Here is a 17729-nt window from a genome sequence, read left to right on the forward strand (position 1 = left end):
AGCCTTTATGTACTGTTGTCCATGGCCACTGTCCTTCAAACACCAAGGTAAAAATTCTTACAATACCCCCAGTAAATACAATTATAATTCTCGACCCTTCCTCAAGGAGAAACATCATCTATAGAGAAATTATACTTAAAATTTGGTACCTACACTTGAAAATAAATCCATCTTAGCAGCACGGTCTAATTTCAGAACATGTCTTTTAAATCTTTTTAACATTTATGTGTGTTGAATACCTGCTTTGCTTTGGGTTTTGCCCAGGTCTCAATCAGGGCCTCCCACTTCTCCCAGAAACTCCCTCTCCCGGAAGAAACATCTCACGTGGTTTGGTGGGACACACTCAACTCCCACTGAAAGCTTTGTGCATAGGAGCCAACCTGGGAAAACTAACCCAACCCAGACTACAGTGTTGCTGTGACAATGGTGTGTGGCTGTGACAATATAGTTGTGACAATGGTCACAGATGGTCACCAGGCTCAACTGGGCCAGTGATTAATTCTCCCAGGGACTTCCCAGAAAACTTTCTCCCACAGCCATCCCAGAAAACTGCCCCTTTGCACTACGATTGCTAAACCAGAAAGGTATGTCAGGGGCTCGCTGCAGGCCACCTTCTCTGTGAGGCAGCACCTCCACATAGAGCCAAGTCAAGCAGAAATCAGCAGAGCCAAGATTTGAGGAGAGCCAGGAAGAAACACGGCTCTGATTACAGGCCTATACTCAGGATCTATTAACGTGAAGCCAGTGCCTCTGCATTTGCCAAACGAGTAAACCACACAATCCCCCTTTTGGTTTACCGTGTTCCTGTGAGCTATAAAAACAACAAAATCCTGTCTAATCAACATAAAAACTCCAAGTTACCGCATTTCAATTTCTTTGACCTTCAATTTTTAAACAGAATAGGGTTGAATTGGGTACAAATATTAAACTGAATAATCTCTAGGATTTCCCCCCGATGTGTAAATCTATTATGTCAGTTGAAATTTTTGTCAATTAAGTGTTTGTGTTTGCTTTTAAGCAGTAAAAGCTGCTAGCATACAATAATAGGTGCGCAGTGCTTTTAGAAACATCCACACTTGATGCTTATACATTTCTGACATGAGATCTCTTTAATCAGGTCAAAATACCTGTTTTTAAGCTTTTCATACAAAAAAAGTAGGTAATTTTTAAAATAAAATCTTCGTGGCAGCACTTTCAATTGTTAAAACAAATCAGGGTGCCCTTAATTCAGTAACTAAATCTTACCAGTAATCACAATTAGAGATTTAAACACTCATGCAGAGAAGAGTACAAACCATTCGTAGAAATGTATTCAAACTGAAATTTCTTTTTATTAAATGTTTTCTTAACTAATTTCTGACCTCTAGTTAGATGTCAAATTTGCAATTCCTTAAATGTGGTAAACAATTACGACACAATCAAATACAAAAACTATAATGGCATTCCACCAAAGTAACTGACAAAACAGGTGCTATGAAATGAAAGCATATACAATTCTGAATAATTAAAGCCTTTCTATAACTATTGAGTCTGTAAAGATATAAACAAAAGTGTTATAAAATTGTTCTTCTAAATGAAATTCTTTTATTTATGACTGTATCCGAGTTCTCAGGACAGTGTACCTGGCACACAGTGTTTATTGGGTAGCAGGAGATGGGGCAGGACTGGTGGAAAAGGCAGAGGTAGCTGGGGAGGGCTAAGGAGTGCAGCAGCTCAGCAAGATGGAGAAGGAGGTAAAGGGAAACGATTCAATGGAAGAGATGGGAGAAGGGAAAGCTGAATTAATCTGGGAAGAGCTCGAGGAAACGGCAACCCCTAAGAGACAAGGGGGTGGGTGGCCAGAGCCTGGGGAAGGAGGAATGCAGGGATGTCACCTGAGCTTGAGGAGGTGACCTGGGAAGAGAAAGGGGGGGAAGGGAAAGAGGGAAGCAGGAAGGAAAAGGCAGGAAGAAAACCAAGGGCAAATAAAGAAAGTTGGTAACTTCCTACCTACCTGAGTGTTTATCATACCTGAAAGTTATGTCATTCTACATGTAAATACTATTTAAAATCTTAATATTTCTATTCAGCTCCAGTAAAAGTATTCAATATATTAAGTTCATTACAATGGATATTATACATATACATTTATCTGGATACATGAACAATAACTTAATAAAAATAGAATGTTATTACATCACATTTTTATTACATATTTTTAAAGCTTCATCTTTTAAATTTAGAAGCACTAGACAGTGTACTGAAACATCAAGACTTTATTTGCTGAGCACCAAGAAAGACATTCAACGGCTAACTTGCACATCTTCCCCAACCAGAGCAATACTACATTTCCTATGCCCTTTAGCAGCAAAACTCAAAGAGGACCATTACCATTTCCTGGGACCATGACGTTAGAGCTTTAGTTCTTTCTTTTCTGGTTATTTCCCTTTACTAAATGTGCCTGTTTGGTAGAACTTCTTCCATCCTTCCTGTCCTCTTTGTCTCTGAATGTCATTTTACCAGAAATATCCTTTGTATTTGTTGATTTTTTCTTGTTTTCCTTGGCTTTAGAACCTTTATCTAGTCCCACTTTCTCCTTCTCTCTGTCCTTTTTAGTCTTTGCGGACTCTTTCCTGGATATATCGGAAACGGCAATTTTCTTATCCTTCCGGTCATCCTCTTTTTCTTTCTTCCCCTTTTTTCTCTCTTCATTCTTACTTTCCTTCCTTGACTCAAGCTTCTCCTTCTCCTTCTTCAGCTCTTCTTTAGTGAGTTCTTTAACATTCAAGTTATCCAATCAAAGGAAAAAATGTTTATTGAAAGAATCTCTTAATTCATAGGACAGCTTAGTGCAAAAGCATTGTCTGTTTTTAAATCTCTCCCCACACATAAAATGATCATTCAAAAAGTGACTTTATTATACCACTTCAAGTTGGTTAAAAATAGATGCTAACCTCTATTAAGTATTGGCTATAAAAGAAATTCTAGAACCTTGGCAACATATTTTTCCAGCTTAAAATATGGCATAAATTTGTCTTAAAACAAGGTTAACATGCAATATTATTCAAATGAGTGCATGCATAAAGTCAGTACTTTACTTAACAACTCACATTTCACAACTGTAACAACATAATTAAAGGAACACCAACAACATAAGAACAAATTTCCCCTAACTTGCAAGTATTTCCACAAAGATAATTTTAAAATTTTTACCTCTAACAAAAAATTATGTCCTTAAAATATGTGCTTTTAATCCTTGAAAACATAATGAAAAATTAAATTCCATTTAATTTTAAATAAGGAAAATACAATATCCATTGAGTATAAAAATTTAAACTCATTATCTATAGTATCTAAAATGATAAGTAGAATTCTGTGTTGCTCACATTCAACATTATGAAATCAGTATTCCTTTAAATATGTTTCCTGTTAATTTATGTAGAACCACTCAAGCCAACATATATATGTTGTCCACGTTCATAGGGAAGAAAGCAATTCAATGGAATATACAGGCAATTTCAAATCTCATGTAAGACACTGCTTTGAACTTGCTTTATATAATGTTTAATAGTGCTGCTAGCTAAAGGTGTGAATTTCACCTTCTTGCTCTCTCATATTAGGAAATCACGAGAAGCAAAGTATCTCTTTAACAAAATGTGGAAGATGTTTTTGCACACCAAAATCATGTAAAACCTACACAGCATAAAACGTTATTCAATTCTTCCTGAAAACTCTTATTAAAATCTTGTACAAATGCAAAGTAGCATTCACAAAGAATCAACCACCCAAGTCCTCGTTCTACTTCAGTGCCATTCACAGAGCAACGCAGATGACAACACTGAAAGAGCAGGAAGCCTGGGCCGTGCTGTCAGGTCTTGTTCTGTACACGGGTTTTAAAGTATTAAATCTTTAATGTTTGATGTGCCTCTCTAGACCAAAAAGCAAATTTATTCTTTATTGGCCACTATTTAGTAATAACTTATGTAAGAATAAAATGGTGAATATTCTGTTTTCTTCCTAGATATCACTCAGGTAAGATACAAAGTTAAAACATTAAAATTTCCTACTCTTAAAAATATTAAACTACAAATCACAAAACCCTGCGACTCACATAGTAAAAGTCTCACTTGTTAATGTTTCACCAAAAATATAAAAACAAACTACAAATACGACAAGCAGTTAAGCACAAAAGAATATTACAGATATATTAAAAAAAAAAACCATGCACTTCCCCAAGCCCCTCTCTGTGAAGGACATAAATATTTTCATGTGAAGAAGAAAAACCAGAGGGTATAAATGGGCTGTAACAATGAGTTGTTAGCCTACACAGAATAGGTCACAGGTATAATCACTTTTAAACAATTCAAATATTAAACATGGCAAATTCTACACCAACATAATACAGTGCTAGAGATTACACATCTAAGTTCTTATTTTACTGGAAACTGTTATGTTTGCTCAAACTAACTTTTACTATGCCCTAAGAAAGCTTCATCAGAGCTTTCAGAGAAATAAAATCAATCACTGATGAATTCATCTTTTTTCCAACAGTATTTTAAAAAATTCAAACTAAGATTTTAAGTTGGAGGGTAGGATGTGTATATGTAAATTTATATGTAGTATAACAATATTATGATATTGCTATATATGTTCTTAATGTGAAGACTTACAAAGTTTGGTAATATGAAAAGAAAATTAATATTATAGGCTTGAGGCAGAAAAAATTTTAATGAGGTCTTTATAAAACTAAAACTACTTATGACCAAAGGTGCACCCAAAACCAAAAAGCAATCATGTTTAGCATTAGTAGCTGCATTTACATAACATATCTAGAAAATGTCATGCACTTTCAAGCATTAAACTTGATTCACTCAAGGCTAATTTCAAAAATAGAAAATACCTTTGGCCTTAGTTTTTCTCTTGGCTACCCCACCAGGTCCTTCTGTTGATATTTACAAGATGAAAATAGGTTATAAATGAAATATGAAGGTAATTAAAAAATAAGTATCTATATAATAGTTAAAATTGATGTGTCTGTTAAACAAATTAAGTTAAATTCATTATTTTAAAAAATGCACTCCTTCAACACATATCACTTACATCATTTTAGAACCATATTTTCACTGTAACAGAAAAATGCATTATAATCAGCCTATGATCTACTGCATTTGCCGAATACAATGCATGCTTTTTTTGCCCAAATTTTTGTGGGAAAAATAAGATTGCACATTATACTTGGGCAGTACTATTTCCCATGCATAACTTGAATCAGACATGGGAATTAGCACTAAAATGTGGGTGCCTATTATACATGGGAGTGTATTATACATGGCAAAATTAGTAGTCAACTTCACAAGGTACCTTAGATGTGAAAGAATTGTTGGCTTTAGAAATGTGTACAATCACAGGAAATGGTGTTTCCCTCTCAGTGGTGCGAAGATAGTCAGAGGACTTCCGCTCGTGACTCACACGTGCAATTACAAGAACCAAGAGTGAAAGGACCTGAGGACTTTACTTCCCAATCCAATCATCATTATCATCATTACCATCACCCCAAAAAGGATAGCATATTTAACAGAATTTTAGTCTTTATTAATCATTGCTTTTTCCCACATACTTTCAAACTTTATTTAAAAATTGCACAAGTAAGAAATACACTGTTAGGTAGATATATTGTTATGTTTTTTAGCCTTCATCTAAAAACTTCGTAATAGCTATTTCCTCTCTTTGCAAATGAAAGTAATGATAGTGGGTTTACTTTTAACCCTCTAACAAATGTCAATACCACATGCCTGTCAGCTTGCTCTTACCCCATACAAGTTGTACTTAGCACCCCAGCCAGCTGATGTCCCCCCGGGTCACATAAATGCTTTGTTATACTCATGTATCAGCAAACTTTCCCAAGGGGCATTCCAAGTTGACAATCCATTTCCTAGGCCAGCAATTTTCAACCTTTTTCAACGAGTAGCCCATGTAAATTCTTGCAGTGCACTGGCTGAAAATCGCTGTTCTCGGCACATCAGGGTGGGAAGTATGTATGGTGATTAGAGTTCATCTCTGGTGAGGCAGCAACGTGCACGGTCCGTCACTCTACAGCAAAGGTCACAAGAAGTCCCCCTAAGCCCTTTTTCACTCATTCCTGCTAGAAGCTGCAGCAGTCACTCCCTCTGTTTCTCCAAACCACAATCACGCTCCCACTTCCAGTTTCCATCAAATGACACAGCCATTTGAGAATGGAATTTATTTTGGCTGAACTATCCCCATTATCATTCTGGAGGTGGGGAGTATTAGTATGTCTTATCACCGACTATATTTTTATTTTATTTTTTAATAAGTTCATTTTTTACTTTTTATTATACTTTTCCCATTACCATTTAGTCCTCTTATATCTCCTCTTACCCCTCAATCACCACACTGTTGTCCATGTCCATGAGTCCTTTTTCCTTTTTGTTCAATCTCTCCAGCCCTCATTCTCACCTTCTCCCCCTTAGCTGTCATTCTGCTCTCTATCTGTGAGTCTGTCTCTATTTTGCTCATTAGTTCATTTTGTTCCACATTTGGGCAAAATCATATGGTTCTTGGCTTTCCATGACTCACTTATTTCACTTAACTTTTCCATGTGGCTTTCTATACCTGTCAATTACTTAATATACATACACAATCATAATCAGTGTGTGATGACAATTATTTCTCCCATTTATAATGCCAACTTTTAAATATATGGGTATTATTCAATGTGCAAACTAAATCAGCATAAATCATTAAAATGTACTGTTAGTGATGCTAATGTCTCCTGACTCCTACAGGTTCTTGAAATGCAGCCCTGGATTTTTCTGTTAAAAAGCAGAGGATTGAAAATCAGATAACCTACCCTCTACCCCCACTATGGTCAAATGTGCTATACTGGTGAAAAGGCTAAAGTTAACTTTTAGCTTTTATTATTTTATTAATAAGCTAAAATATCAGATCAGCATCAGATTAGTGAAACAGGAAAAATAATAAGTACTTAAAACTTTTGCAGTTTGGATATGAATCCTTAAAGTGGAACAAATTAACAATGTGCAATGTATAGACATGTAAAATTCCAAAGTACCAATTTCAACTACTTTTCCTAAACTTAAAGAGTATACGTAGTCAATGATTTTTTAGTGCTTTTGACATGACAAATACTGAGCTAACAATTTAAGCCACAATGATCATATTCAATCTCTGGTGGAAACAGTAGAGACATGAAAGAAAGCACAGCACTTGAAGGACTGGAACTTAACAGACAAGCCCCTAAGTATGGGAGAAAAGAGAAGAAAGAAAATGCAGTTCTAAAAACTAGAGGAGCAGTGTTAGGAAGGAAGGCATGAACAAAAGTTTAGAATGAGGACACTACTGAAGTATGTTAATCATTAAACATCCCATTAGGTTCTCCAGATTATAGTACAAGAGGTACTGTAGGCCCTCTTATACAAGAAGTACAAGAAGTAGCAGTCACATTACGGTGATGAGAAAACAGAGGTGGGCAAAACCCAGGGTGCTCACGAGGGCCACTCTTACCTCCTTAGGAGAAAACTGATCATATGTGTATTTTCCTAAGATTCTCAGGGGGCACAAAAGGAATAGGGTTTTAAAGAATTTCATTTGTGTTTGTATGCACTGAAGGCTAGAGGAAGACATAGGTTTGCCTACAGAAAAAAAAAAAACTTAGTTATTGAGAAAGGGGAAAAATGATGAGGCCAGAAGAAGGAGGCCCAGACACAAGGGAAAACATTGGCTTTGGAAACCTGAAGATGCCGTATCTGAAAAAAATGACCAATGAGGGAGGAAACAATGATTCAAAAAATAAGAGTAATGAAATGTCATACAGGGTAAAGAAGGAAACATAATGGAACCCAAGTTAGGGGTGACTACCTTAGAAAAGCAGGAAGCAAAATGACCTCTACAGAGAAAGGAAGATGCAAGAGCTGAAAAGTTTGGAATACTTACTGAAGAGAGTAACTGTCACGACAGTGAGCAGTTCACAGAAGTTCGATTTAGGGACACTTACAACAGTTCTTTTTCCAACAACAGTGTGAAGCCCATTGTTGGAGGAGGGGTGAGTGGGGCAGGATTAATGACAGCATGTAGAGGGGAAAAAATGACAAGTTTAGGGAAGCAGAGAAGTGGCCCCAGAGTACGTATGTAAGAGCATAGGGCATGTATGTAAGACTTTGCTTTTATATAATTCCTAATTGTAGACAGAATTAATTTCTTAGCATTTGTAACCATGGTTGATGTGGAGTCTCTTTACAATGTCAAAAGGCAAGTGAACACCTATTTTTCCAGGATGGAAAAAAGGGAACAATTCCATCAAACAATAAAATTCATGATAATGTAATAACTTTTTAAAAATAGTTTCCAAGTAATATGGAGAAAATTAAATCAATTAGAGACTGACAAGGAAGCATATTTGGTACTCTGCAATCCATGTAGATGAGAGTTATTTTATTGATAGAATACATTCCGATTGCAGGCAGTCATCAAAGAAGCATTAGGATGTGGTTACAATCAAAGAGAGTGCCAACAAATAAACAACCACCATGTTGCTTATTTCCTTTTTGTCTGTGTGTTTATTCTGATGGTTTCTAAGTGACTATTGTTAATGGCTGTGTTGACTATTTGGGAATTCTCTTATAGAAATTTGAAAATAGCAGGTCTAATATTCTTTCTTTAGAACATGAAAAAGTTGCCTAAAGGTAATAATGTTATTTTGACAACTGCCTCAGAGCCACATATCCCCCCACAGTTTCAAAATGAAATGGTCTGGATGAAATTAAAACGCCCGATCATTAAGCCAATGCTTGGACCTGGGGTCCCACCACATGCAACAGACAGTTTTAGAAGATTGGTTCCATTACAAAAGCCCGAGTAGCTACCGCAGAGTTTCAGAGTTGGCCACAGAATGGGTAGGCTGGGTATCACATTATACTTAGGTCATTTCAGTCTCTCCCATAGTCCCTGGTGATGCCTGAGAGCCTCAGTTTCTTATCCTATTTCCTTTCATAGTAAAACATCTTAATTTATTTCAACATTGACTAAAGATAGCAAAAATAGGCCAACCACCTATGTGGAAGGACTGTGAACTAGGCAGACTGTTGCTTTGAAAGGAATGTCTAGTTTTGGTAAAATGCATGTGAGGACACACTACACCTCTTTACACTTTTAAATAGATAGTGTAAATATGTTATCACAGATATTTTGAAGGGAAAAGGAAGCTCTAAACCTTCCAGCCTTCTATGATAAATAGGGGAGGGAGGATTAGAACATAACAGAACTGAAAGACTAGATTTAGGAAGAGATTACAGCTAGAGTTTGACTAAAGATAAAATGTAGATTCAAATTACAAATGAAATATTTGGGGAAGATCACCTAAGACCTCTGTTAGCATAAGTCAGTTTATTGTATGAAGTTCAAAATTCATTTCTTTTCAAAAAATATGTCCAATAATTGTTTCACTAATTTAAGATGGCTTAAAAAACAAAGTAAAGAAATGCCTCAGTGTCCCTTTACACAATAGGTGGTTCCTGAGGTTCTTACTCACCAGGACTACATCATACATTTCGCTGAGCTTTGGAGAGAGACTCAATGAAATCTAAGACCTGGTTCCTAACTCTTTAATACCTACTCCTCTGTATTATGTGGTTATCTTAACAAATAACCAAGGCAGAGAATTCGGTGTAGTGTTTCATCAGTCAACTTGTGATGATAAAGTCTGAGTCACTGAATTTCATTCAAGTGCTCCAAATACATACTGTGATCGAAGAAAATTCCATAGCCCAAATCATAGAAGTATCTTACTTTGTTTTATAGATCAGAATCTTATACAGAAAGGATCATTGAGTATCAATCCCCCAGCAGGTATAGCTGCCAACTGCACAAATTAACAATAATTGTCTATGCCTATATCTGCTTCTGCTCATTCTCCAAAGGTATAAACATCAGGATAGACAAAGAAACATTTTGTTCAGTCCAGCTAATTATGAAGAACAACAAACCAGAATTCAAGCAGAAAAAAAGTTTTTCTTCACATGTTTGGATATAGCTCTGTAAGACAGGGAGGTAGTGATAGGGGAACTCAAGAGTTGAAAAAAAAAGTTTTTCTTCACATGTTTGGATATAGCTCTATAAGACAGGGAGGTAGTGATAGGGGAACTCAAGAGTTGAAAATTTTTTAGCTTTAAGTTATAGTTAATAGGCTTATTAATTAATGTATATGAAAAGCTATTGTTCTAGGAACTGGAAGTATGACCCCCCTGACTCCAGAAGACCCACAAGCAATTCCACCTTGGGACACAAATAAAGAAAGGATGCTAGGAAATCTGCTGGGCTGCAGCTTTTATCTGATTAACCTTTTCTCTGAATTCCAAACCCCTTACCCAGACTTTTCTTCTCCTTACAAAAAAGGTCAGTTTGAAATGAGAGGTAAGGCAGTCCTTATAACCCACTATCTTCTCAGATCGCCAGCCATTTAAATAAAGTGCCCATAAAGATTCAATCTTTGTCTCTATTTATTGGTTCTGGTAGTGACAGGCAGCACAAATGCCAACTTTTCCAGTTTCAGTAGTGTCCAGAATAAAGGATGGGGCACAAGATGAAAAGGCTGGCTACCCCAGCATTCCACTAGGTCCCCAGCTCTGCATGAGTCCACTAGGTCCCCAGCTCACAGGCAGCCAGATGACAGCGAGGCCTCAGAAACTGAATAAATAAGATCAGCACATAGAAGATGCTTTTCCAACTGACTTACACGCCACCACCGATGTCCTAGAAAAAATCAGGGCTGAAAACAGCCAATGTGCAGAAAGTAAATCCCCAGAGTGCCAACTCCTTGTTTTTGTACTAAACTCCAGAAAACTCAGTGTCTTTCAGCTGGACAAATGGCCAAGCGTGGGAAGACGCAGAAGGGCCACTCTGAGGAGACACCCTACATCTGTACACAGAGCATACTCCTCAAAGTGCCTGCAGTTGTTTGAAATGGAAAAACAAAGGGACAAGAGTACAACTCTAAATTCTGTAAGTATAAATATTCAAACGTACAGAATACAATTTTGCCTTTTAAAGTAAATTTCTCAGCTTAAGCTAGAAAAATATATTATGAAACAGAACATTATACAATAAATCCTTAGAACGTTCAGAATTATAACGTATATAATAAATAAAATTTAAGTGAGGTAATTTTTTTCAGCTTCAACATACTCTACACCAAGTTTGCCAACAACTATTTTCTCTCACCAAAATGAGCCGTAGGCACAAGTTGAAGGAAGTCACAGAAGTCAGGGGTTCAGCAGCTACCTGGGCTTTACCTTCCTGTGAGTCTTTCCCAAAGGGCTGATTAAAGGGGGTACCAAATAAATGGCAAATTATGGTCTCACACCCTTATTTTTCACTAACAAAAATAATGCATAATTAATTTCTGCACATAAAATGTGTCAGCATCACAACAGAAAGAGCCTGGTGAGAAATTAATGATTCCAAACATTTTTAAACACACAATTTTAATTATTTACTTCTTATAATTTAATCAAACATCTTCTAGAGGTTAGTAGCAATGAAGCATTAAGAAATAAGACTGATTTAAAGAATACATCTCAGATATTTGGCTAAGTGAATTTCATTAAGAGTGTAACGCAAGAATGCTTTTGAATCTAAACCTAATGTACTTTGCTATTTCATAATACTAATTCAAAGGGAAGATGCATTAAGTTTGGGCAAAAACTGCATCAACTTTCAGAAAGATCATATCCAAATGATACTCATTTGTTCCTGAATATTAACATTCTAACACCAAAAGCTTTCAACTGTCAGAAACATTAACAGAATAAAACATATTCCCTGAATAATTAGGAAAGACAAACTAGAGTTTTAACAGCCAGTTAAGCTTTGGAAGAGCACTGTCAGAATACAACTGGTGTATTCACTTCCAAAAGTAACTGCAAAAGAATGCCTTCTTTTTAAAGAAAAAAATGAGACTAGCAAATTGGATAGTGTTCATTGCCACGTGCGAGTCGTGAGTAGAGGAGGCGGCCAATGCGCTCCCCATATTCTGACTGGAGACCTGCTTTCAGGCTATCACTTGGACAGCCCACAGGAATAATTACTGATAAACAAACTAATCTGAAAAAATGGGTGAATAATCCACCTACTGGAAGACTTCGATTAAATATAAAAAGTGAACATTTGAAAAGCAGAAATTATTAAATAATTTTAGTGCTTTTATTTAAAATAAAATCATTAAAATGCAAACTTTTTAAAAAAATTTAAGCTCTAGGAAGAACCAAAGTTAAGTTTTAATCTCAGAGATATAAAAACATGAAACAAACACAATGTAATGGTTACATGTTTCAAAAGTATAAATGTAAGAACGTGGCAGAAAAAAACTTTGTCTTTAGAAAATAAATGAATAAAAATAAAAGCACGAAACACCGCTCCCTAAAAGAGTGGAAGAGACCAAAGGTCTTGGATCTTTTTGCTTTCAAGCTGTGAAGAGCTTTGAGGGAGGAAATGGATAAACTCTAATTTTACAAAATGCATGTTATATATGGCTAATACAATTGCTTTCAATATTATTCAAGCAAGCTAACTTTAAATAAAGACACTGAAAGGTGTTTTTAAGGCATTCTAATGGCAAAAAGTATTCCACTACAAAGCATTACCACTTTAATAAATTTAAATTATGAATCTAAAATTCATATTATACCTAAGCCAAAGTTGATAGCTAGTTAATAATACAAAAAAAATGGAAAAAGACTTACTTAGGGTGAATAGTTTTAATATGTACAACATTATTTAAGATACATATTCACATTTTCTTCCTTGTATAATATGCCTTTTTTAAAAAATATACAAATTACTTTCTCTGGATGCATATTTGAAAAGGAAATTAAAAATAATTTTGCTTCCATAGACAGAAATATTCAGACATACTACTATCTGAATACAGTAACTTAACTACCCTAAGGCAAAAACATGGAGTAAAAGCACCATTAATACAGAATTTTACACTGAAGTTGGCATTAACCTATGTGACAAATCAGTTAAACAAATTACAATTTTAAAAATCAGGTATCTTAAGAATAATCGTTTTACACATCAGTCATGTTAAAGAGCAAAAGAGAAGCATTTATGAATCATGCTAGAAATATGCTGATAATCAAGTCCATTATAATCATCTTAATTAACAGTGTGTTAGAAAGACAAGCAGCATCAAAGGTTAATCACAAAACAATTCTCTATTAAGTTTCTAGATTTAGTTCAGTGAGTACATAAGTCAAAACAGAACGATACAGAAACCAATTATACCACCAAGAACATCATTGTCAATGCGCTTCGTAGACAACTACGGGAATGAGGAATGCCACTTTCTTCACTAGAAGTGGGGGCACCAAGCAAGGGACTAGCTAGGAGCTGTACTTTGGGAAAAGATCACATGGTTGCTTTGTATTGTTTGATCACAGCTGCCCCACTGCACGTTAAGCCCTGGGTGAGCAAAGGAAAGAAAGGAAAAGGAGACTGCTTCGGGTTTTCGTAAGCCAATGACTTCAATCCCTGAATCAAAGTTACTGGTTATGTAAATCCAAAATGACACAAGTCTTTCCCTGAACCCCTTCATTCTGTGACGTACCATCAACACCATCTGTGGTTTCGCTTTCTTCTTCTTCTTCTTCTAGCATTTCAAAGGGAGTCATTATATCATAGAGAAATGAGAGGAAACCATAAAACCAATCTGAACTTTCCTCTGCTAAAATATTAAGGACTTCCTCAAGAGAATCAATATTTTCATTACTGCCATCTTTGGTCAGGCCTACATAAGAATAAAGGAAGAGAGAAAGAGAAAACAAGGAGAGCAGTTAGGTGGAAAAAGCAGCAGAGGAAGAGTGATCTCAAAAAGGATGTGCATCACGGTCACAGAGGTTTACAGAAAAGATATTTTGGAAAATAAAGGAATCAATTAAGATGCACACCTTAACAATCAACTCTCAATCACATGAACTGAAGGAAAGGCACAACTTAACCAATCCTCACCTTTCCTACCAGCCCCTGCCCAGGTTTGTGTTTCTCTCATCAGAGAATGGAGAGCTGGAAAACACAAAACCCCATCAGCCAATATCGACTGACCATTGTCAACAGGATGACTGAATCATAGCAGCATGCGGGTAAAAAGGCAGATAGTCTGAACCACCAGATCTGCTCATTTACCCAGCAGATATTATCGAGAGTTGATTATATGAATATTTACAAAGCTCCATGCATATTTGCCAAAAACAAAAAAGGTGCATTTTCTCAAACTTTTCCCCTTAGGGTCTGGAGTTAACTTGAGAAACTCTGAAATTACTGGATTACTCTTCACAGCCTCCACAGATGAGTATAAATGCACTCAACTTGTGTCTAACTCAGATAATTAACTCATACTTTAACAATATGGTAGCTCTATAATTTTCCAGCTACTGAGACACAGTCCTTTAGTGTTGGCCAATAATAAAAGTCAATTATTAATAATAATTCACTCTGCCTATCAATATGAAATTTGATCAGGGCCTTGGCCAGTCATTTGCAATAAGAACTTTCCAAAGTTTTGTCCCTATTAGCCCAAGAAATGAGCTTCTACTGTGAAGACCCCAGACTCCCGTTGTTTGGAAGTCTTAGTCCCAAAACAGGCCCCTGTGATGGAAAGAAAGCACAGTAATGTTGTTTTATCATCTGCTTTTTGTTTGTTTATTATTTCTTTTGCCTGTGAAGAATTGGCATTGGATAGGAAAGGTCTCTCAACTCCAAAGTCACCAATACTGCCAGCCTCTAAAGAGCAAGGCCTATAATTTTAAGGAGAAGAAAAAAGGGGTGTAGAGTTCTGTCTGTAAAAATTGTAAACATCTGTAATGTTAGAGGTGAGATTATAACCACCTAGTTTAGTATTTCAGGCTTTGACAACACAGAATTTCTCCATGGAGCATAAATACCAGCAATGAGGATTGACAGGTAAGAGATAATAATAGTAAGGTAAAGAGTATAAATATAAAATATTTTAGTGAATTTCCCCCACTTGAACCCACAGAAGAGCTACATCATGCCATTTTTCATTCATTTGGGGAAGAGGAGGACACACTGCAGTTAGTGTTTAAATTATTTCTGACAAACCCAGGATGGTTTTTTTACTGAAGTCAACAACTGACAGTTGCTCTGAACAGAGATCTGTGTCCCCACATAGGTCTCTGTGGAAAGTGATTCTTCCTCCCACCTGAAAACACTACAGCCGTATATTTACAATAAACATTTTTTCTTTCCAATTTTCCAATAGAAGCACTTCCAAGTTAAAAATATAAAATATAAAACTTGAGCACCCTTTACTACGATAGGTTAAACTGTATGACCAATATGCAAAAGTATTTAAACAAAATTATTTTATCCAATAATGCAACTTTCCTGTGATTCTTAAGACAACAGTACTGAGAAAGTTCTGGGTATACAATTCCTCAGCCTCTAAGAGGAGGCCCAAACCAAAGAGCAGGGTATGAATGCCTTTGAGTGGGCAATACCCAGTCCTTTCCTCTCCCCAGCTCAGTCATGCATCCCTTCCAGTCTATGAACATTTACCAAGGTGTCCTTTGTGCTCTCGGGTCATACCTGTGTGGTACCCACCAGGTACTGGTCCAGGACGAGAGATTAATCATGTAAGCCTTCGGTGATATTACTCTAAGAATATGTTACTCTTAACATTTAGTCCTGGAATCAATTTGCTATCAAATTGTTTTATTTGGTAAAAAAAAAGTTGTCAGAGAATACATTTTCAAACAATATAGTTTCCAATGATCCAAACCAAAGTCAAGGATACTTTATTTTAGAAAATTTGGCCACAGAAGTAGGAAGCTATGTAAACTAGAACAGGCTTAGAATATTTTCTAAGTATATCTTAAGGGTCATGGCCAGAAACAAGGAAATAATAAAATGAATGATGGCTACTGACCTTGATTTACTCACACATATTTCATTATTTCTTTCTATTTCACAAGAAAAAACAAACCTTAAAATGTGAAAGAAATGCAAATATGAATGTGTACATTTCCTCAAATTGATACAATTTAAATGTTTGCAGATTTAAGAATGCAGAAATACTTATAAAAGAAATGCCAAAACTATTAAAGTTTAACAATCTCAACTATTACCACCCCTACTATGCCAAGCTCTCCCCTAATCTCCAACTTCCTACTTTCTGGATGCCCTCTACCTTAAGTCCAAAGCCCTTATCCTTGAGCTGTCCCTCCAATGAGAATGCACTCAAGAAGTTGGGCTTCTCTTTGGGTATATGTTCACTGAGCTTGCTCCCCTTGCATAACCTCTCTCTGAACACACAGGGCCCACCAATGGCTCTGTACCCCAAGAATTTCACCAAGCTTTCTTTGCAATTACCTGCCAGTAAGAGAGGTACAACTAAATTATAATAACTTCATCAACTAAGAAAGAACTTTAGTCATAAAATTCAATTCTGGTCAAGACTACATTTCATGCAAAGAATTCAAACACCACAGCAGTAAGGTCACAGGATGTAAGGAAGCTGAACAGCTCACCTATGGTGTGTGTCATCTTTACTGAAGCTACACGCCAACTGTGGATTATACATACAAACAGTGAAACTGTTTACTGAGTCTTTGTGCACTGAGCAGTCAAACTGTCAAAATTAACTGAGATTCACCAAATTTAATGACACTTCCAAATATATACTGCTTATAAAAAAAAGAAAACAAGTATGATTCGCCCATACCAGGTGTGTCTACCTACCTGCAAATGACAATGTTCTAAGTTACAATTACTTAGCCTGTAAATGGTTGATTAAAACCTTAAAGGGAAATCAACTCTTGAAATCTAAATGTAACACTAAAAGTCAAGTTATTAATATAAGCTCGCTATACAAATTAGTGTTTTATTTTTAAGAAAAGATTCAATTTTAATAGTTGACATTTCTTATCTGACAGACCAAATAACTGATTTAAAACCAATAAAATCAGTAACACAGAAATAGAAGTAATATTTCTAAAAATGAGGAACTTTGGCCTACATGAAGTTATTTATGAAATTAAAAAGCTTCACTATTCAGAATCCATCATTTAAATTAAAGTAATAAAATGGAGTAATAAACCATTTATAGGCAAGCAAACCAGTATTATTCAGATGTTAAATTCCACATAATTTTATTTGGTTTGCATACTGAGGATTATAGTCTTCCAAGATTCACTATATTTATACAAACTTAAATTTAGCTAGGTAATAATAGAATTACATAAAAAAATTTCAATAAGTTTAAGATAGAAAAAGAAATTTCATAGATAGTAAGCTACCATTGCTTTGTAGCAAATATAATTCCCACTGAGCAATAGTAAAATATTAACCAAATTTAAAAAGCTATACTACATTTAATCACAACTAAACCCTTTTTTCATATTTAGAACTTAATGTTTTATAAGAAGATTAAGATAAATCTACAAAAACAGTCTCACTGGTTACAGATGTGATATCCTCCCATTTTGTTCATGTCCATAAAATATACACCAAATTGAGGGTAGAAGAAAAATTTCTTTGTGCCGTTATTTTATTTAACTAAGTGTAGTGTATCCATGCCATATTCATTATTCTTCTAAAGACTTTGGTACAAAAGTTCTAATACATACTATGCCACACACTGAAGCAGAGGAAATGATGTGGTTTGATAAGCAGAAGCACATCTGTCTCCAGGCCAG

At 35.7% G+C, this 17729-nt stretch overlaps 2 protein-coding genes across 4 annotated transcripts in view; both read right to left on the minus strand.

The window, feature by feature from the left end:
• ASPH (aspartate beta-hydroxylase) overlaps positions 1 to 17729 on the minus strand; it is a 200603-nt gene that overhangs the window by 145796 nt on the left and 37078 nt on the right. The window lies entirely within an intron of this gene.
• LOC123833325 (triadin-like) lies at positions 1312 to 16587 on the minus strand. Its single transcript, XM_045861471.1, has 4 exons — positions 16563 to 16587; positions 13625 to 13804; positions 4880 to 4921; positions 1312 to 2754 (listed from the first exon to the last, which is right to left on the minus strand). The coding sequence occupies exons 1-4, from the start codon at positions 16576 to 16578 to the stop codon at positions 2399 to 2401; spliced, it is 594 nt and encodes a 197-aa protein (XP_045717427.1). The 5' UTR covers positions 16579 to 16587; the 3' UTR covers positions 1312 to 2398.

This window comes from Phyllostomus hastatus, unplaced genomic scaffold (genome assembly GCF_019186645.2).
Source record: "Phyllostomus hastatus isolate PE091 unplaced genomic scaffold, TTU_PhHast_1.1 phas_scaffold_21, whole genome shotgun sequence".
NCBI classification, from domain to species: Eukaryota; Metazoa; Chordata; class Mammalia; order Chiroptera; family Phyllostomidae; genus Phyllostomus; species Phyllostomus hastatus.

What these genes read in the sequence shown, in the direction of transcription:
- LOC123833325 (XM_045861471.1), bottom strand. An exon ending in AACCACAGATGGTGTTGATG is followed by an intron (nt 4,922 to 13,624) that starts GTACGTCACAGA and finishes AAATATCAACAG; the next exon opens with AAGGACCTGGTGGGGTAGCC. An exon ending in GAGAAAAACTAAGGCCAAAG is followed by an intron (nt 2,755 to 4,879) that starts GTATTTTCTATT and finishes TGAATGTTAAAG; the next exon opens with AACTCACTAAAGAAGAGCTG.